Here is an 18,067-nt window from a genome sequence, read left to right on the forward strand (position 1 = left end):
TTTAATTAATTTAATTATATTTTATTCAAGTGCTAAAATGGAGTACATGATTTCTATCAATAATTGCGTACATTATCACCTACCGCTAGTGATGATTATACATAAATTCAAAATAAGAATAGAAATATAAAATACGTATGTAACTATAATATAAATCGATATAAAAACTTTGATTGTAAATTAAATTCGTTATTCATTATACGTATGAATACGTAATAGGACCTAATAATATTATACATATAATAAAAATTTATGTAAAATCATGTCGAGTCTTGATATACTTTTAAATAATTGGCAAAATCCACAGTATTTATGTTACGCGTATTACGCGGTTTACATATCACGAAAAGGTGAAAATAAATAAAAGAATGAAACAATCCCAGTGGATAGACTGGTACCTATGATTATGCAGTTGCCGTAATCCTAGTCACATACGCTCGTCGTCAGCAATCGATTACTACTACGCGAACGCATGAGAAGAGATCAATACGTAAACACGTAGCTATATGAACTTGTGCGTGGGCTGTACGGGTCCGAAAATCGCGCTACGGTACTTGATTGCATTGCCTAAGAATGCACGCCCCCATTCTTACTTTTTCACAGTAAGATTTTCAAACGAATATTTTATCGCGTCGTTATCACAGATACGAATAATGTACCTTATTTCTAATGATCAATATCGTTACATTTTGCGCTTGATTCTTCACTTTGTTCCATTTAAAAACAACAACAAAAAAACATATCTATACATGTATATATATTTCTATATGAAATAAATTCAGAATACGCAGCAAGAAAAACAAATTATCTATGACGCTTGCACAATATTAATATGACTATGACATGGGACTACGACGACGATGATGATGATGATAACGAAAATAATGATAATGATAACAATAGTAATATCAGTCTGTTAATATCATCAATTATCATTGGAAGTTTCGTATTGAATACTTTTATCGGTATCCAGTAAACGCGTATCATGTTCAAAGGACGTTGATTCAAACAGCATGCGAAGCTTGGCACTTTGAACCGAAAATCTAATGATTATCTTATTAACCAACGGATCTGCAATTTGGGGCGAACGAAAATTAGTTCTTTGGTCGAAACGATCGCCACTGAGTGAGTACGTAAATACGTACGATATTTCGTTATGTTATAATAGTATGATTATTAGTATTATTATTATTTTGATCCAATACTTGTCAAACGGTGTTATCACGCGACACAGGCTACTGAAACCGTGAAATCTGAAGTTCAAAAATCCCTTAACGATAAGCAGATTTTCATTACAAAATAGACCGTTAACAGCAAACCTGATTCTCCGACTATCGAGCTCCATGATTATAATCAATACTTTGTTATAATTCTATGATATTGCACTTCTTACTTGTTTTCTTTTTCCGTTAACGCACTGCAATTTTATCGTAAGAAGGTGGTGGTATTTCATCCGCAGAATGAGAGGGGGGGATGAGAATTGCGATGTGGTACGGGGGTGGAGGTGGATTCTGACCTACCGGAGGCACTGACGGCGGAAGTCCGATATTCTCATTTGCAATTGTATTTGCAGCTGTCAGCGCAGCTATCGGGTCATCTTGTACCACTGCCAACACATTGTCACGAACTGTGCTGTCTTCCGTTCGACGACACAAGATCGAGTAAAAACAACCCGATAGTAAAAGTGTAACCAACAAACCGCAGTATGTCAGAACTTCAAGACCTGTGCCCTAAGAATATGCAGAACAAAAATTAGGAAATTAATGATTATTATTCAGAAATGTGAGGAGGCAAGGATAGTGATATTTTTTCTCACCTGATGATCGAAATAAAATTTTGCAGCAACTATGAAACCTCCGGCCAAAACGATTGTTATCCAAACACCACAACGCAGTCTGTGACCAGCTAACTCGGCATCGGTGAAGTCTGAAAAATCCAGTAATCCTCTTCCATGTGGTATATCTCCCGCAGTTCCAGAAGGTCCTGCAGGGCGTAGTTCACTGTTCCCTACATGTTCACCGATGCCATGACAACTAGTATTGCTGATTATGAATAGAGAAGGCGATGAATACATGAGTTCATAAAACTAAGTTGAAGCTGGAAAATCATTACATGCGTACGTGCTTGTGAAATATGGATTATTTCAGTATAGTTATACTTGGGTCCGTTGCCAGCCGACTGAACATGCTGCAGCGATATATTTTCTGTGTTGTTGTTGCTTCCAACATCATGGGTTCTCATAGGTGGCCTTAGATGTCGAGGTCCGTAATTACAAGTGCTGCTCGGACCTGGTGCATGGTTGACGCCGTTCAAACTCTGGAACCGATGCACCGGAGTGACCATCGGTCTGATTACCTCGCTGCCACGACGGTGGTGGCCTAGGACAGAAATAGAACACTGTCAAATAAGTGATTCGAGGTAATAATCAAAGTCGTTGAATCGACTGAGATAAAATAAGGAAATCTTCGCACCAGAACGAATCTTGGGCAATGGGGTGGCAGGGTATCGGCGCCCCCCAAAGCCGTAGTACCTGCCTGCCGGCTTGTTGATCCAAAAATGCATCGGCTGTTTGTTTATATTGGAATTTATACTCTCGCCGTTCTTACTCAGCACCTATTTTCGGCGCATCTATTATCGTATAGTAACAATTATTAGCGGGGCAGAAGGTTTTCTCACTTTCTCGTAACATTGTGCTACGATTATTCCATCACTGACAGCTAGCAAAGCAGATAGTTATGTAGTTGCATATCAATATCATCAACCTATGAAACCGATATCGTGGCAATAACAACAGTAGTAACGAAAGCAGCACCAAGTCGAATGCGCTGTTAGCCTTTGCTCTTGGTGACATTCACAAATTGCGCAACTGGTTCACGAAATAGCGATACGAAAACTTTATCACACTTGAATGCTGAATAAATCCGCGTTTTACCTATAAATTATTTTCCGAGGCCAGTCCACCCGTTTCAAGACAGCCGAGTGGCCCGTCTTGGCCCGTCTATCGCAGTCTGTCGACTGCGCAGCCAACGCACTCCCGTAGTGATATTTCAAATGCATGCGACCGAAACAAATGCACAAACGCATAAACCCAAACGGTAAAAATGGTTTCAAGTTACATTGATGCACCAGAGATGGCATATGAGGTTTTGCGTGCGTCTAAAACCAAGTTATTTAATTTGTGAGACTTGAAACTTCAACAAACGAAATAATTAACAATAATATGACGTCAGTGACGATTATATCAATAGGTGGGTTGTTTGGTTTTTCGATATTACAATGATCGAGCACTTTGCAACCATTATTGTTGGGCAATCCACCACAAACAGTCTATTTTACGCATATCAGTAGAATACATACATAATAAATATCTGATACGAATCCCCGCCTTTTACGTAACCGCGGGGAAGTGGCATATGTAATCAAAAGTTCCGAGACCGGCTTCACATCTTTCGTTCCACGCATCTCGATAGTATCGGACCGCCGTAATAATGGCCACCACAGCTGTAGCTCGACTCTTGTTTGGCAGGGTTCCACGAGTATCAAGGAATCTGTCACAATTTTCATCCCTCAAGTTTTACTCGAGTGAGTACAACATAAGTTAAAATCAATGCTTTACAATCCCATCTGAACTAACAATAAATGTAGACCTTCGTCAGTCAACGATCGAATTGTCTTTACAATGAAATCAAAGATTAGGTCAATGATATCTATTCTGCACAGTAGATGATGTATTGCCGTTATCACTTACCAATAATGATTTTAATGATATGCGGTTCGTAGAAAATTATTCTGTGAAGCTGGATGATCTCTTCTGCTAAAGATACCAACATGCGGTCATTACCTGATTTTAGAGCCCAAAATGTGGCTACTTGAATATGTGCAGAAAGTGTAATTTAGGCGATAGAATAGTAATTACATGAATTGCTTACGGAAGAGGTCACTTGTGATATCATATTGAAGTTACTGGAACCTCGTGACACGTCTGTTTGCGCAGATATCATGTAGTGAATGTAAACGATTATATAATTCTGAAATCATGAAAAATTCCTTACTCCCAAAAAACAGGTTTTTTTTCCTCAATCAGAAGAGTGAAGCGTTCGAATTGTATCACTTCATATACAATACCTTACATCGCAGATTTTGGCGAACCTTTGGTCCACCACGTGACTGTTAATAAGGTGAACTACCGAGTCTTCCGTCCGAGGTTTTTTCCAAGATCAATTTATTCGAAAAGTGGATGGCGTTGAAGTATCTTCTCTCTAGAAATCTGCCGTCTTAGGAACAAGAACGTGCTTCGGTGAACTCATGAGCAGAGATTTAATATTTCGTACGATCGTGTTGAGTGGAATTTGTAGTCGTATTGTTTGTTGTGCGCACGTGGAGAGCGAGCTTCGGTTTGTGGTCGGAACGAACAGCCAATTTTCATTGGCCATCGTCAGTAGAGGTGCTTATATGAACGGGCTCACGTAATGGCGTCCGTTCGACCGCTCCTTGTCTGGATTGTCGGCGACGATCGATCCTCGTTCTGAAAATTAGGTTCTTACGAATTGCAAGAGTTTCATTATTCTCGATAACACGTCATCTATCAGTAGAGGAAAATATTAGGTCAACCAATTGCGGATGATCCTTGCACCTGAGACTTGGAACATAATTTTTTTCTACTGGAACACGTTGCGTACGGTCAACACATAACGTTTGGATTTTCTATTCGACCGCTTGCTTGAGACCGTGCCCGACTTTTCATCCGACGAATTTAAGCGACCACTTGCCACAGTCGCTCCGAACTAGCTGTTGGCAATTTCAAAACAAACTGCATTCGTAAACGTACTATGTCCAAAATAATCCATCTGCACATCGCTGCATACCCCTTTGAGACCAACTAATTTCTTAATGAATGATTTATAAGTGTCTCAAATAATTAAAGAGATTATCTGTATATTCATAATCCAAGAATAATATTCAGATTTGAAAGAACGTACAATGAGCCAATCATCAAATATGCACTCTGAGCGTACAACTTTAAAGAAATCAGGTTTGACGCAAAAGGAAATAACAAATAAGGCAAGAAGTCACAATTTGAAAACCAAAAGGTCATTTGTGTGGCACTATTTTGACCGTCGTGGAGTCACAGCAAAATGCCGGGTTTGTCAGTATGAGATACGAAATAAGAAAGGAAATACTTCATCTCTGATACGTCACTTGCGCCAAGTTCACCAAATTGAAAAAGGAATAACGGTTAACGATATTACTTCGATACCAACAATTCAGAAGCAATCTGGTAATATGGGATCTCGTATGCGAGACAGAGTGCTTAGCAGCTTTGAGGAGGACTGGAGGGGAATTTGGCGATGTAAACATTGCATTTATGCTCTAGGGGGCAGAAAGTTGCTTACGATGTTTCATCACCTAAAAACTGCACACTGGAAAGCTAATGGTCCAACTTTCAATGAGTTTCTTTTAGAAAATCAAGGCGACGAAACAGCTATATCTAAGATGGAAGTTGAAGTATCCTGCCCAGGGTCTTCTCAGTCAATTAGCGAGTCTTTTCTCATCCTGCAAAATCTACCTGATAAACATGCTAGAGAGGAGCCCAGCCAGTTAGCCACGGAATGCAGTGAGCAGTCCACAAATGACCATAATTCGAAAAGATTAGTTCCTCAATTAGTAGAGAATACCTCAGATAAGACATTATTAAAGACTGCCCAACAAGAGTGGCAATCTTTTCCTGAATTACCTTCTGGCAGACCTTTTACCAGCAACCTTTTGGTTGGTGATACAATGACTGATAATAAGATAAAAGTAAGTCTTGCGGATGGGAATGAAATAGATTGTCTTGTCATAGGAAGATCTGGCAATCCAGAGAAGCTGGCACATGGGCAAAATGCTGTTAATCTTGACCATAATTACCATGATGAGTCACGGACAGTTTCCCCAATTATTTTAGGAGATCTCTCCTCTAATTTGTGGACTGGGGATAGGCACGAGGCATCTAGGGATGATTTAGTCGACCCTCAGGTTCCCATAGATAATGGCAGGGGATTTGATCACCAGTACTCTAGAAAATCAAGTATAAAGAGACAAGTGAGAGCTCCTAAAAGTTATCCAGTTACTCGAGTAGCTTGTAAAATCAGGCGTGAGGTTGAATCAATGAACAATGATGATTTCGATTTATCGGGATTGGATATTCAAGTTCCTTTGCAAAACATTCCCAGCTTAACTACCGATGTTAGATGGGATACAAATGGTAAATTTTTCAGTTCTGCAGGATAAGCTGATTATATCTGACCAATACATATCTTTATCCCGGTTATTACGGTTGATTTGTGAAATAACTCGCATAACTATTCTTGATTCCAATTTGTTTTACTTACAGGTCAGCCATCGAACTATGAGTACATCAAGACTGAGAAGGCTGGGGAAAAGCAGAATGTTGGGGTGATTACTTTGAACAGACCAAAAGCCCTAAATGCTTTGTGCGATGACCTAATTCTTGAAGTGAAAGATGCTGTGGAGAAATTTGATAAGGACAGCAGTATTGGAGCAATGATCATCACTGGTAGCGAAAAAGCATTTGCTGCCGGTAAGTATGAGATTACTTTGCTTCAGGTTTCTATTCAGGACAACTGAGATTCTGATATTCTACAACTTTTGTGTTTAGGTGCTGATATCAAGGCCATGCAGAACCAGACATTTTCACAGACAGTCAATGGAAGAATGCTCGAAGGCTGGTCCAGTATTTCGGATGCCAGTAAGCCTCTAATTGCTGCTGTTAATGGTTATGCTGTACGTAGAAGTTGTTCTGCATAATCACTGAAAATTTGTGAATTGCCTTTTCTCACGGTTTCTTGTTGTACAGCAATAGTAAATCGTTATTTATTTCAGCTTGGTGGTGGCTGTGAGCTTGCTATGATGTGCGACATCATCTATGCCGGTGAAACGGCTCGATTTGGACAGCCAGAAATCATTATTGGCACTATTCCCGGAGCTGGTGGCACCCAGAGGTTGACTAGGGTCATTGGAAAAAGCAAGGCAATGGAAATGGTGCTCACTGGAAATCAGATCTCTGCTGTAGAAGCTGAAAAATCTGGTGAGCTTTGCCCGACCTGTCCTTTGGATTATATTCTGAATTCGATTCTTTCTAACAAAAATGAAAGAAGATTTCAATGTCTAGTTGAAGTACACATCACCTTAATGCGCTTACCTACTCTTTCCAGGTTTGGTCTCAAAAGTTTTTCCACCAGATCAGCTCTTGGCTGAAGCGGTCAAACTGGGAGAGAGAATCGCAACTCATTCGCAAATTATCGTTTCATTAGCAAAGGATTCGGTCAATAGAGGTACAACATAATCCCACAAACGGTACCTGAATTTAGTAATGACTGGTCATTCTTTCATGATTTTTTACTTATTTTCCAGCATATGAAACAACCCTGCAGGAAGGTCTCCGCTACGAGAAAAAGATCTTCTATGGCACGTTTGCTACGGTAAGAATACAGTCATTAGTTGGTACCAAAGAGAAAACTTTTACTGTTGTATGATTTTTGGATAATATTCTGCACAGACGTATGAGTTTCTTCTTAATTTTCACAGGCTGATCGTAAGGAAGGCATGTCAGCTTTCATTGAGAAGCGTCCGCCCAAATTCATCAACGAGTAGGTGAAATGGAATAAACTGAAAGGCCATAAACATTGCGATATAATTTTGAAGTGTGATACAGCCACGTTTTCATGTATACATATTTTTGTACGGAACCGAATTTTATTATCACTTAAATTTACTTAAGAGTTTAGATAAGATACCATGAATTCCAATAAACTCTTGTTACCAAAGTACGATGTTTGCCTTATTATAACACCAGCTAAATATAAGGCGATTAGAATTATGATTTTTTTTTTCAGACATTTTTTGAAACTGCCAACTAAATTAATCCATCTTATCGAATTGTTGTTACCAATTTTTTGTTCTTGGGGACAGAAAAATTGAGATATTTCGATGGGAATAATTCGTGTTTCCGAGATCGAAATACGTTGAAAAAACGTCACACAATCGATTCTAACAACTTACAAATTTTTTGCCCAAAAATCGAACAATTCCAAAGGGGTACCCTCAAGCGCTCTCGATCTTGTTGGTATTCCTACCGCTGCGCGGCGTACTGCCTTGCGTCTCGCTAAGTTCGTGCTTTTCCCACTGATCTCTATACATACATATATACCTAATGACCTTCTTGGACTGAGAACAGGCGCCGTCAACAACTCATTTGTAGCTCATTTCCGACTCTTTCATTTCTACCTCTTTCCCGCTGCACGTTTGTCGCACGTCGTCAAGAAGCGGATTTTTACACGTGCTTCTACGATAGATCGCGAAAGTTGTACACCCATTTTATAATCGGGCAGTTGGATCATTCAAAAGTATCAAATATCAAAGCACTATTAAATACGTCGTACCTATATCAATCGACAACAAAATGGAGAACGGTAAAGACGCCGCGAAGGTAGAAGAGAAGGCCGACGCTCCGGAAAGTGAGGTTAAAGAAAACCCGGCACAAACACCAACGGCTAACGAACCAGATCCGGAGCTTTTAGTCCGGATTAAAAACCAGATCGAGGTGAAGTGGACACTTTGATTGATATTCTACACTTTTTATAATCCTCCGATTCTTTTGACGTATCTAATTCGCGGATCTGATATGGACTGATGGACCCTGACTCAACGAGTCTCGATATTAAGGAACTATTCAATCCTCTTTTACTATTGATTAATTCTATTTCAGTTCTACTTTGGTGATGTAAACATGCAACGTGACAAATTCTTGATAGAACAGGTAAAACTTGACGAGGGATGGATCCCTATGTCAGTTTTGCTGAAGTTCAAGATGCTCACAGCAATGTCAACAGATCCCAAAGTTATCTTAAAAGCATTAGCCAGCAGTGATTTGATGGAGGTTTCAGAGGACAAGAAAAAACTACGGCGCTCCCCTAGTCATCCATTACCGGTATTTGATGAAGCTTACAGAAAAGCTCAAGAAGAAAGGACTGCATATGTTAAAGGATTTCCACTGACCGATACCAACATAGAAAAACTCAAAAAATTCTTTGAATCTTATGGTCCAGTTGAAAATATCGTTGTAAGGAAAATGGCTCTGGCAAATATTTCAAAATTATCTCAAGAGTTACAACTACTTTGAAACTTGTTAATTACAGATGCGTAAGTACATGGACAAGGAAAAGAAACTCCAATTCAAGGGTTCAGTTTTTGCACAGTTCAAGACTCTTGAACTTGCTAAAAGTTTCATGGAGAAGGAGTCTGTCAAATATGAGGAAACAGAATTGATCAGAAAATGGTCGTAAGTAACTAATTCTTTTCAAATCTCTAATGTTTATGATAAATTTATATTGAATGATGACTTTGTCATGCTAATGCTGAGAAGTCTACTTAAATAAGATTTTCATGAATTGTAGGCCAATGTTCTGACTTGTATTTTTTGTCGGTTGAACTTACATAGAGCTTTTATCTTTCTTTGATCAAACTAGTTCATTTTGCTCCAATATAGATCAGACTACTTCATATTGAAGACAAAAGAAAAAGAAGAGCGGAGACAGAAAAAGTCGGAAAAGACAGGGAAAAAAGCAGACAAGGTTTGTATTTCGAAGTTTCTATTTCTATAACTGAAAAAGACTCCAACATTTTTCAATGTTAAATTTATTTTACGAATGTTCGTAGGATGTAGAGGAAGCTGAGTGTGAAGAAGATGCAGATGATGGGGAGAAAGAAAAGGACGACAAGGGCTTACCAAAAGGCTCTGTAATTCACCTAGCAGGTCTCTCTGAGGAAACTACACGAGAGGATATCAAAGAGCGTCTTGGAGCTTTAGAGGGCCGAGTTGCCTTTGTAGATTTCAAAAAAGGCGATGTGGAAGGCTGGGCACGTCTTCAAGGAGACAATGCTGCTGCTCCTGTTTTTGAAAAAATAGAAGGTGGAAAGGTAAGCAACTAATACATTGAGAAGCCGAGATAAATTTTTGTAGGGAAGGTTCATTAGGATAACATGTCCCATCGGGTATTTATCTGTGTTCCATAGCTATTGATTGGTGGCAAAGAAGTTACCTGTAGAGTTTTGGAAGGAGAGGAAGAGGACAAATACCTGGCAAAAGCAAAAGAGGAAATGGCAAATTTACGACAGAAATATAACAAAGGGAAACGCGGGGGAAGGAAAGGAGGTAGGGATCATTAAAATCTTTCAAATCTTTCAGTGTCTACTTGAACTTTACAAAGTAGTTTAAATGATGACTTGCCATGCTAATACCGAGGGATCTTTAGGACCTCGATGAGTTGGAAATGTCTCAAATCCCTGATAATATTGCTTTATGAGAATGAATCTAATTTCGCTGTCCAGAATATGAAGCAGTGAGTTGTGCTCAATTTTCAGGGCGTGGCGGATATAGAGGAGGGCGTAAAAGACGTAGCAGTCCAAATAGGGATAGAAAAGGGCCGCCGGCTAAAAGACTTGCCACCACTGACTAAGTTCTTGTTTCAACATGGAAGTTTATCAAAAGGTCTATGAGAGGAGTCGTAAAATATCAGATGACAAATATATCTAATAACAAATTACAATAATAAGACAATTACATTACTACTTATTATTGGCTATATATGATGCTACTATATTTTTTAAATCGCCAGACGCCTTTGAGTACCTTGGAGATGAACTATTGTTATAAAAGACTGCGTCGTATATTTGAGTTCAACGCGTTTCTAATGCGCTTTTTCAATCTTCTTAAGAAATAATCGCCGTGTGGTTATTATATGTATTATTATTTGACAGACTACTATTAAACGTTGGCTTATGTTTCTTATATAGTTACTTATTTCTCACCATTCAGTCAGTGCCTATCCCTTTGAGCCCCAGGAATCTTTGAGCCTGCTGTGTAGTTCATAAAAGGTTACGAATAAAAGTAATCAAAATATATTTATAAACTTATAATATGGTAAACCAGGTTCGGTGTCCCCGAGAAACACGTCAGAGTTTACATTCCACGAGACAATTTCATATCATGATTTTGCCCACGTGATCATAAAACCCATCGCTAGCGACAGTACGGAACTGGGATATATGAATGCTGTCCCAAATAAATTCTCCAAATTTTGTGTCTTTATGAGCCTGTGAATAAAACACATTAGAACATCAACAGAAGAATGTATCTGCCTATTTTGTCTTTTGCGTTTTTGCGACTAACCTCTAGTATATTTCTTGCGTCAAACTTATCCCGTCTTTTAGAAGATGCTTGATTCTCATCGTTTTTAAATTTTGTATTCATCAATGTCATATGTAATTTTACTTTTTTTTGAATCTCTAGTTTAGCAAGACCTAGGAAAATGCATAATTGAGAATCGTACTCAAAATTTAACTATAACTCTAACTTACAGTGGATAGAGTTCTTACCGATTTCGACAAAGTAGTTCACAATTTCATTTGCTATGCTTTGCAAGACGTCATTGTTACTATGTACTTTGCCGTACAATACAGCAACGTTTGCTGGGTCGTCATTCATGTAATCAACACCTCTGATAGTTAGTAATATCGGCCCGTTTTTGAGAATAATAGGTCTAGAATGTAAAGTTTATTTATTACTAAAGCTCATTTGCTCATCACTTGTTATTCAGAAAGATGATGTATGTACTTGATAATATTTTCGTTGCAATGTTCAAGAGCTCTGACGGCTTTCTCTTTCTCACTGTCATCAAGCAACCATAGTACCCCAAGGGTTAAATGCAGTTTATGTGGATTCTGGAATATCGATTCTTCAACACCCTGCATAGGCATGTCTGATTTCAGCACAGATTCTTTGAATTTTTCAAATCGACTGCGCACATCTTCTCCATTAGCAGGTATGGATAAGAAGTGGGTAATACGTAACTTAGTCCTTAATGGTCTGATGAAGTCATCGATTTTATAACGTGCAGATTTAATTTTCTTTCGACTCTGTCCAATCAGAACTGTAACGAATAAACGATTGCATTCTCAAATGAATTTATTTTACAAACGAATTAAATTTATTATGATTCCACTGGAAATAATTATCGTCGAAAGAAGTATCTATACCAATGTCTCCATCTTGACCCAACCTTGGGATTTGAATCGACGTTGATGTCTCCATCTCTAGCTTCTTACGTGTTAAACCTTTGGGTCCAACGAGAAAAGCAAAGAACTGCCTGAAAGAAAATCACTACTACTGGAGGTGTGAAATACCATGATCATTAAAATTATTTTACATAAATAATAACAAACTTAGGACAATAGAAGCTATGTTTAAAATTTCCCCCATCCGTAGCTTCTATGTCAATTTTTTGAAGACTAGGTTCATCGTCACCACTATCATAATCATTTTCTAGATACGTGGATTCTTCTTGATAAGTGGCTGTACCACGCTCCTTTGACCAAGCACTACTTTCGTTAAATCTGTAACACCTTCCATCAATCCACACTAATTCAGGATTCAAGATATTATCGTTACTCATGACCATAAAATCGTGGGATCCTATCTACACTCAACGTTATGACTGACATTAACATCGGCATTCTAGACAGCCGTGAGTATAGCCCATTGGTATAGCCATTCAGAAAAATAATCGCCCTTACAACCATTTACAACACCTGTGATCCGGAAAGGCTGGTTTTGGAAAAAATTGTCACTGAGGCCGTATAATTTATATCCGAAGGTTTATTGCCACATCGTAATTGGAATTTATCAGCGGATTGACGCGAAGTGAAGAACAAAATAATAGTAAAAAGAACTTATAAAATAGTAGAGGCTGATTTTGACTTTCTAACCTACGGACTCCTCGGCTAAGTTTAAATTGTTACTTTCTTGACACATATTTACATTTTAGTCGATTCGTACCATTGGATAGTGTATCAGGATGGCAACGTCAAAGCAAAATGCAAGGAAGCTCAAGTGGTCTTTAGACTTTGCTCACAAGTGAGTGAAAAAGTCTTTTAAGCAATCCTATTTTATGTGTGCTGTGTAGCAACAACTTCGTGCAGAATGAATTAAAATTACCTGAATGTCAATGAGACCCTTTTCTGTTCACGCAGAAACAAACAGGAGAGAATTTTAGATGTGGCAACACCTCCAGGGTACAATCCGTCAGTGGCTCTCGCGCACAGCACAGAGTCTCTTAGAGAGTCTGACTCTAATCATTTGATAATCAAAAAATCATGGGATCTGGCATTAGGGCCTCTGAAGCAAGTTCCGATGAATCTCTTCATAATGTATATGGCTGGAAACTCTATTTCGATATTCCCCATAATGATGGTCGGTATGCTCATCATAAGACCGATTAAAGCACTCTTCACACTCCAGCAAAGTGAGTAATTACAGTCGATTACCTTTCCTCATTCTCACTTTTGTCGTAAGCCTAAGTTTTCATTACTTCCAGCTTTCAAGGTGATAGAAGGAACACACGCCTTCGGACAAAAATTTGTTTTTTTCCTTGGACAGCTAGTAAACGTTGCTCTTGCGCTTTACAAGTGCCAGTCCATGGGACTTCTACCAACACATGCCTCGGATTGGCTAGCGTTCGTTGAGCCACAAACCAGAGTTGAATATTGCGGAGGAGGACTTATATATGCATAATTATTTGATGTGTCTAATTGTTATTACAAGCCTAAGATTTTGTGAAAAAAAAATCATTACATTATTATTCAACCAAACCCTTCTCTTTATTCATTCCGATTAAAACATGAGGTGGCAATAACAGCTCTATGAGATCTGCAGCCTGATACAAGTACGAAATTTCATTTTTTGAGATAGCACAGCTGATATATCACTGCTTGTACCATAGACATAAATAGCCATCATTTATCCTTCTTGTATTCATCAGCAAAAGCCTTCAATTTTTCTAGTAATTTTCCAGGTTCGTCCACTCGGGGTACCTGAAGAATAAAACAGTGTGAACAAATCTAATGGGACATAGTTACTAAGAATGGTGTTTGAGCAAAACTTCACCTCGTAATTCTGACTTATATAAATTCCTGCGTACACTCCAATCCCCAAGGTTACCTGTAATTTAGGGTTTTAAGGTTATCATCGCAGGAATTTTAAACAAGTTATTATTTGCCTTAATTTACCAAGAATTTGAACATCTTGCCGTGAAACTCCGAAATCCGGTTCTAATCTTATGGATTGGGGATTAGTTTTTCGTCACGAATTTATTTACACTTCACCGCGTCCGGTGATCTCAGCACTCTGAGTTGACTTTTGACTTAAAATCACTGTAAACTCGGCTGCTGTGCGCACGTGCCTTTGCTAACAATAACCAGAGGCGCGTTCAGTATTGCGAAGCTTTATCTGTCAATAGTTTAGGTAAGCTGGACCTGTATTGAACCGATTATTATTAATTATGCAAATAGTACCTATTGATCGAAGCTTTGAAATAGATAATGCGTGTAATTCCATTGGCAGTTCACGTCTCTTAACCTTTGTTTATGCTTTGGGATCACTGATATGTCAGTTTTTTAAATCCGCTTCGTGTCAAATAGTTATTCTCACGTCACGTGTTGATATAGCCCAAGATTCGCAGATCGTTGTTTGCTGCAGGTTGTTGAACCAAAAATGATTTCAGATAATCATGGTCCAATGTTCTGCACAGGGATGTCACAATTCCTCAACCAAAAGATTTCTTCTGAAGAGATTCCCAAGGGATCCGGAGCGCAGGATACTATAGACAAGCAATATTCTAAAGGAAAATTGGAAGCCAAAAAACAATTCATACATTGATGAGGTACATTCTGGATCACGTCAACAATTGCATTGAAATGACTTCAAAAGACCGACTTCACAAATATATATACATATAAATATATAAATAGGGAGAGAGAAAAGTCTGGTTTAAAGAAAGTCAACAATCTTTGTACGTACATCATATGTAGCATAAATGAAGGAGTTGTAAATATTCAGAATCATAAATAGATTATTTGACTTTCATCAATAAACATGCACCCAATCTCTGTCACTCTGCATTGTTATTCATTGGGCATACTATTCGCAAATGAAACTGAGCTGAACTTTGATTCAACTAGCCTAGTTATTTTCTGCTTGTTTCTCAACCTCAATGGGCCAAGGGCTGATCACTTTTGAACTTGTGATTATGTTTGCATAATTTAGGTTGCATCCAATTTGTATGCTAATAGGACTATTGATTATTTATTACATAGAAATGCCAACAAGATGTCTGGCTCTAGTGAACGAAATGACCATTCAGAGTTTAGCGTATTCCTCTCCAAGATTGCTGTCCAACTTTAAGTTTTTTGCTCATGGTATCATGCTCGCCATACTAATCTTGGCATATTGCACTCCTGTGTTCAATGCGAGGTAGACATAGGAATTGATTAGTAGATGAGCAAAATTGAGTGATTGCAGTTTCAAGTAAATTAAAGTCGAATCATGCGGTGTGACCTATTTCGTTAATTGGTTTTTTTCTCAGCTATTTGTCACGTGAACAGATGGTGGAAGAAGGAAAGCCTCTGATGGCTGTAGTTGATGCAGTTGCTAAGGGAATCCTGCTTCGTCATAGTTGCATGACTTTCATTGTTGACACATACTATCATCAAATTTTGAATCTCAATTGGAACAAACGGTTCAGCTATGTATCAACATACATGGTATGGTTGGATGTGCAATGCCTTGATCATGTATTTATATCAAAAAAAAAAAAAAACGTGTGTCCTCACGTCAGGTGACTCTTAGAGAAAACGATGACTTTTTTCCACCAAAACGTCGTCACGATGAAATTCTCAGGGCTAGCAGAGCAACTGATTGCAATGCCTATGTAATATTGAACACAAACGGACTGCAGGTATCTCGATTACTTCAATACGGAGAAAAGTAAGCATTTGATGTAAAAATGGTCAGTTGCAGTTGAAGAATCTTCATTCAAGTTTCAAATTGATTTTTCATTCGACAAGGGAACGTCTGATCAATACTCGAGGAGACTTTATAGTACTTCACGATGATCGAATATTTAATTCAACATTAAACTACATATGGAATAGAATAGTGAACGTGATTTTCATTCGTCGTTACAATTCTGCAATACAACGTCCTGGAGAGAAGGACCCTCTTGAGTGGTTCGATTTCAATACCGTGCCATTCCCATATCCAAGTGAAGGTGATCTAGAACCACAGTACGTAGATACTTGGTATCGTGGCAGGCTGCGATACAAAAACGATCTTTATCCTGATAAAACTAAAAACCTCTTCTATCAATCGCTCAGGTTTGTGAATCTTGATTGTCAACCATCTTGTTTATTGTTGAAATAACGTTTAATACTACAGCGGAATTATTTTTGTTTAGGGTAGCTATATTTCCACACATTCCAGCGATTACGGAATATGTAAAGCCACTTTTCCAAGAACGCTTAGCAGATGATTCAGCTCCATTTGGTATAGAGTTTGAGTTAATGAGAATCCTTGCTAAGGCAATGAACTTTCATCCTTCACTTTACATTCCGCCTAACTTGGAGAATGAGAAATGGGGGGCTGCTGGAGAGAACGAAAGCTATACCGGTTTGTTTGGGGAAGCAGTCTCTGGCAAGACAGCGTTGTTTCTTGGAGATCTTTACTACACTGCACAACACTTGGAATTGTTCGACTTATCAACCCCATACAACACCGAATGTCTCACCTTTCTCACACCTGAGTCATTGACCGACAATTCTTGGAAGATCCTTATCATGCCTTTCAAGTTCGTTTCACTAAGCAATTAAAATACTATCTAACATCATTAGAGTTTAAGATTTCTCTATTATTCCCAGGGCTTACATGTGGCTTGCTGTCTTGTCTACTCTCTTCTTAGGAGGATTTATTCTGTACCGATTTGCGCACTGTTATAAAAAAACAATAAGTTTATACAAAAAAAAGGCAATTATTCAAAATGAAAATTCGGTGAAAATTTTGAAAAAAAATAGCAGCGCAGACGACTCGGTAGGAAGTGTGTATTTATTTACAGAACTGCAAAACAGTATGCTCTATACATATGGAACTCTACTCTCTGTTTCACTACCACGACTCCCAGATGCTTGGGCACTCCGTGTATTCATAGGATGGTGGTGGCTTTACAGTATACTAGTTGCAGTAGCATATCGTGCTAGCATGACCGCTATACTTGCTAATCCTTTGAGCAGGTAAAAGTTGAGCTGACGAGCGACCAGAGAAGTAAATGCGGAATTAAATAACATAACAATTCAATTCTTCAAATATGGTTTCAGAGTGACAATAGATACTCTAAGTCAATTGGCAAGCAGCCAAATTGCTGTTGGCGGCTGGAGTGAGGAAATGAAAAATTTTTTTTTGGCCTCATTAGATGGAGACTCTCAGAAAATTGGAAACAAATTTGAAATAATCAAAGACGATGACCAAGCCATTGCTCAGGTTGCTGCTGGTAAATTTGCTTATTATGAAAACAAATATTTCCTCCGTCATGCTCGTGCAAAACGACAAATTGTAGAAGCAGCTCAGAAGTGGAATGCAACTAGATACCATGAGACCATAATTGCTGACCGAAACCTACATATAATGTCAGAGTGTGCTATTCATATGCCTATTTCGTTGGGGCTCGATAGAAATTCGCCGCTGAAGCAACGCGTAGATGTTGTGGTGAGAATCTACTGAAATAGGCCCACAATTTATTATTTACATTGATTTTTTTTCTCATCAGATACGACGTGTCACTGAAACCGGTCTAGTGCAAAAATGGTTGAGTGATTCAATGCAGTGGACGGTTAATGCGGAACGACCCCAGGAAAGCAGTTCTTCAAAGGGATTAATAGACCTTCGTAAGCTCTATGGAGCATTGGTTGCTCTTTCTGTTGGTTACACAGCTAGCTTTCTTGCACTAGCAGGTGAACTTTTTCACTGGAAATATATTGTTGAACGCGATCCAAATTTCGATAAGTACCATTTGGATGTATACTACAAACAGTATAAATAAATGTAAATTTCAATGTTAAAAATTTTCCTTTTACAATTTTTCATAACAAACAGGCACAGTTTGATCAATTGTTTGATCTCAAT

General features: G+C 38.4%; 6 protein-coding genes and 1 non-coding gene across 17 annotated transcripts; 5 read left to right on the top strand and 2 right to left on the bottom strand.

The window, feature by feature from the left end:
- On the bottom strand, nucleotides 1-3,494 carry LOC105686689. Of its 5 annotated transcripts, XM_048652086.1 has the most exons (5): nucleotides 2,933-3,156; nucleotides 2,472-2,628; nucleotides 2,159-2,378; nucleotides 1,817-2,042; nucleotides 1-1,730 (listed from the first exon to the last, which is right to left on the bottom strand). In XM_048652086.1, exons 2-5 carry the CDS (start codon nucleotides 2,560-2,562, stop codon nucleotides 1,410-1,412), a joined length of 858 nt encoding a protein of 285 aa, XP_048508043.1. In that variant the 5' UTR covers nucleotides 2,563-2,628; nucleotides 2,933-3,156; the 3' UTR covers nucleotides 1-1,409. The 5 variants fall into 5 exon arrangements, with proteins under 5 accessions (XP_048508043.1, XP_020708353.2, XP_020708354.2 ...); XM_020852694.2 differs by lacking the exons at nucleotides 2,472-2,628; nucleotides 2,933-3,156 and adding an exon at nucleotides 3,358-3,494; XM_020852695.2 differs by lacking the exon at nucleotides 2,472-2,628.
- Nucleotides 3,254-7,829, top strand: LOC105686767 (probable enoyl-CoA hydratase, mitochondrial). 2 transcript variants are annotated; one of them, XM_012401894.3, is made up of 7 exons: nucleotides 3,254-3,582; nucleotides 6,374-6,580; nucleotides 6,659-6,783; nucleotides 6,883-7,087; nucleotides 7,215-7,334; nucleotides 7,414-7,481; nucleotides 7,588-7,829. In XM_012401894.3, exons 1-7 carry the CDS (start codon nucleotides 3,489-3,491, stop codon nucleotides 7,651-7,653), a joined length of 885 nt encoding a protein of 294 aa, XP_012257317.1. In that variant the 5' UTR covers nucleotides 3,254-3,488; the 3' UTR covers nucleotides 7,654-7,829. The 2 variants fall into 2 exon arrangements, with proteins under 2 accessions (XP_012257317.1, XP_012257316.2); XM_012401893.4 differs by lacking the exon at nucleotides 3,254-3,582 and adding an exon at nucleotides 4,451-6,244.
- A 404-nt stretch (nucleotides 7,830-8,233) lies between these two features.
- Nucleotides 8,234-10,849, top strand: LOC105686550 (la protein homolog). Its single transcript, XM_012401482.3, has 7 exons — nucleotides 8,234-8,602; nucleotides 8,768-9,121; nucleotides 9,198-9,340; nucleotides 9,548-9,632; nucleotides 9,718-9,978; nucleotides 10,075-10,213; nucleotides 10,423-10,849. The coding sequence occupies exons 1-7, from the start codon at nucleotides 8,462-8,464 to the stop codon at nucleotides 10,515-10,517; spliced, it is 1,218 nt and encodes a 405-aa protein (XP_012256905.2). The 5' UTR covers nucleotides 8,234-8,461; the 3' UTR covers nucleotides 10,518-10,849.
- Nucleotides 10,272-10,353, top strand: LOC112694983. Its single transcript, XR_003150286.1, has one exon. It is a non-coding gene; the product is annotated as a small nucleolar RNA U6-53/MBII-28 (small nucleolar RNA).
- A 98-nt stretch (nucleotides 10,850-10,947) lies between the features above and the next one.
- On the bottom strand, nucleotides 10,948-12,518 carry LOC105686551 (activating signal cointegrator 1 complex subunit 1). Of its 2 annotated transcripts, none has more exons than XM_012401483.3 (6): nucleotides 12,283-12,518; nucleotides 12,097-12,206; nucleotides 11,675-11,990; nucleotides 11,437-11,600; nucleotides 11,231-11,361; nucleotides 10,948-11,154 (listed from the first exon to the last, which is right to left on the bottom strand). In XM_012401483.3, the coding sequence occupies exons 1-6, from the start codon at nucleotides 12,516-12,518 to the stop codon at nucleotides 11,041-11,043; spliced, it is 1,071 nt and encodes a 356-aa protein (XP_012256906.2). In that variant the 3' UTR covers nucleotides 10,948-11,040. The 2 variants fall into 2 exon arrangements, with proteins under 2 accessions (XP_012256906.2, XP_048508040.1); XM_048652083.1 differs by having other exon boundaries at nucleotides 12,097-12,223; nucleotides 12,283-12,424.
- LOC105686553 (ER membrane protein complex subunit 4) lies at nucleotides 12,443-13,707 on the top strand. 2 transcript variants are annotated; one of them, XM_012401487.2, is made up of 4 exons: nucleotides 12,443-12,584; nucleotides 12,885-12,973; nucleotides 13,090-13,361; nucleotides 13,434-13,707. In XM_012401487.2, the coding sequence occupies exons 2-4, from the start codon at nucleotides 12,915-12,917 to the stop codon at nucleotides 13,628-13,630; spliced, it is 528 nt and encodes a 175-aa protein (XP_012256910.1). In that variant the 5' UTR covers nucleotides 12,443-12,584; nucleotides 12,885-12,914; the 3' UTR covers nucleotides 13,631-13,707. The 2 variants fall into 2 exon arrangements, with proteins under 2 accessions (XP_012256910.1, XP_048508053.1); XM_048652096.1 differs by lacking the exon at nucleotides 12,443-12,584 and adding an exon at nucleotides 12,608-12,778.
- A 392-nt stretch (nucleotides 13,708-14,099) lies between these two features.
- On the top strand, nucleotides 14,100-18,006 carry LOC105686158 (ionotropic receptor 21a). 4 transcript variants are annotated; one of them, XM_048652062.1, is made up of 9 exons: nucleotides 14,100-14,359; nucleotides 14,594-15,367; nucleotides 15,480-15,657; nucleotides 15,732-15,880; nucleotides 15,961-16,269; nucleotides 16,350-16,739; nucleotides 16,810-17,178; nucleotides 17,263-17,650; nucleotides 17,712-18,006. In XM_048652062.1, the coding sequence occupies exons 2-9, from the start codon at nucleotides 15,177-15,179 to the stop codon at nucleotides 17,982-17,984; spliced, it is 2,247 nt and encodes a 748-aa protein (XP_048508019.1). In that variant the 5' UTR covers nucleotides 14,100-14,359; nucleotides 14,594-15,176; the 3' UTR covers nucleotides 17,985-18,006. The 4 variants fall into 4 exon arrangements, with proteins under 4 accessions (XP_048508019.1, XP_048508018.1, XP_048508020.1 ...); XM_048652061.1 differs by having other exon boundaries at nucleotides 14,619-15,367; XM_048652063.1 differs by lacking the exon at nucleotides 14,100-14,359 and having other exon boundaries at nucleotides 15,177-15,367; nucleotides 17,263-17,435; nucleotides 17,502-17,650.
- Nucleotides 18,007-18,067: the final 61 nt, after the last annotated feature.

This window comes from Athalia rosae, chromosome 3, assembly GCF_917208135.1.
Source record: "Athalia rosae chromosome 3, iyAthRosa1.1, whole genome shotgun sequence".
Classification (NCBI taxonomy): Eukaryota; Metazoa; Arthropoda; class Insecta; order Hymenoptera; family Athaliidae; genus Athalia; species Athalia rosae.

Bases quoted from the DNA above. Each gene is read 5' to 3' on its own strand.
- LOC105686553 (XM_012401487.2), top strand. From the start codon at position 12,915: ATGGCAACGTCAAAGCAAAATGCAAGGAAGCTCAAGTGGTCTTTAGAC. The intron at 12,974-13,089 runs GTGAGTGAAAAA...CTGTTCACGCAG, and splicing joins TCTTTAGACTTTGCTCACAA to AAACAAACAGGAGAGAATTT. The intron at 13,362-13,433 runs GTGAGTAATTAC...CATTACTTCCAG, and splicing joins ACTCTTCACACTCCAGCAAA to CTTTCAAGGTGATAGAAGGA.
- LOC105686158 (XM_048652062.1), top strand. From the start codon at position 15,177: ATGCTAATAGGACTATTGATTATTTATTACATAGAAATGCCAACAAGA. The intron at 16,270-16,349 runs GTTTGTGAATCT...ATTTTTGTTTAG, and splicing joins CTCTTCTATCAATCGCTCAG to GGTAGCTATATTTCCACACA. The intron at 17,179-17,262 runs GTAAAAGTTGAG...ATATGGTTTCAG, and splicing joins CTTGCTAATCCTTTGAGCAG to AGTGACAATAGATACTCTAA.
- LOC105686551 (XM_012401483.3), bottom strand. From the start codon at position 12,518: ATGGTCATGAGTAACGATAATATCTTGAATCCTGAATTAGTGTGGATT. The intron at 11,991-12,096 runs GTATAGATACTT...TATTCGTTACAG, and splicing joins GGGTCAAGATGGAGACATTG to TTCTGATTGGACAGAGTCGA. The intron at 11,155-11,230 runs GTTAGTCGCAAA...TTTTATTCACAG, and splicing joins ACGCAAGAAATATACTAGAG to GCTCATAAAGACACAAAATT.
- LOC105686767 (XM_012401893.4), top strand. From the start codon at position 4,981: ATGAGCCAATCATCAAATATGCACTCTGAGCGTACAACTTTAAAGAAA. The intron at 6,245-6,373 runs GTAAATTTTTCA...TTTTACTTACAG, and splicing joins TGTTAGATGGGATACAAATG to GTCAGCCATCGAACTATGAG. The intron at 7,335-7,413 runs GTACAACATAAT...CTTATTTTCCAG, and splicing joins AAAGGATTCGGTCAATAGAG to CATATGAAACAACCCTGCAG.
- LOC105686550 (XM_012401482.3), top strand. From the start codon at position 8,462: ATGGAGAACGGTAAAGACGCCGCGAAGGTAGAAGAGAAGGCCGACGCT. The intron at 8,603-8,767 runs GTGAAGTGGACA...ATTCTATTTCAG, and splicing joins GGATTAAAAACCAGATCGAG to TTCTACTTTGGTGATGTAAA. The intron at 9,341-9,547 runs GTAAGTAACTAA...GCTCCAATATAG, and splicing joins GAATTGATCAGAAAATGGTC to ATCAGACTACTTCATATTGA.
- LOC105686689 (XM_048652086.1), bottom strand. From the start codon at position 2,562: ATGCATTTTTGGATCAACAAGCCGGCAGGCAGGTACTACGGCTTTGGG. The intron at 2,043-2,158 runs GTATAACTATAC...ATTCATAATCAG, and splicing joins TCGGCTGGCAACGGACCCAA to CAATACTAGTTGTCATGGCA. The intron at 1,731-1,816 runs GTGAGAAAAAAT...GCATATTCTTAG, and splicing joins AATTTTATTTCGATCATCAG to GGCACAGGTCTTGAAGTTCT.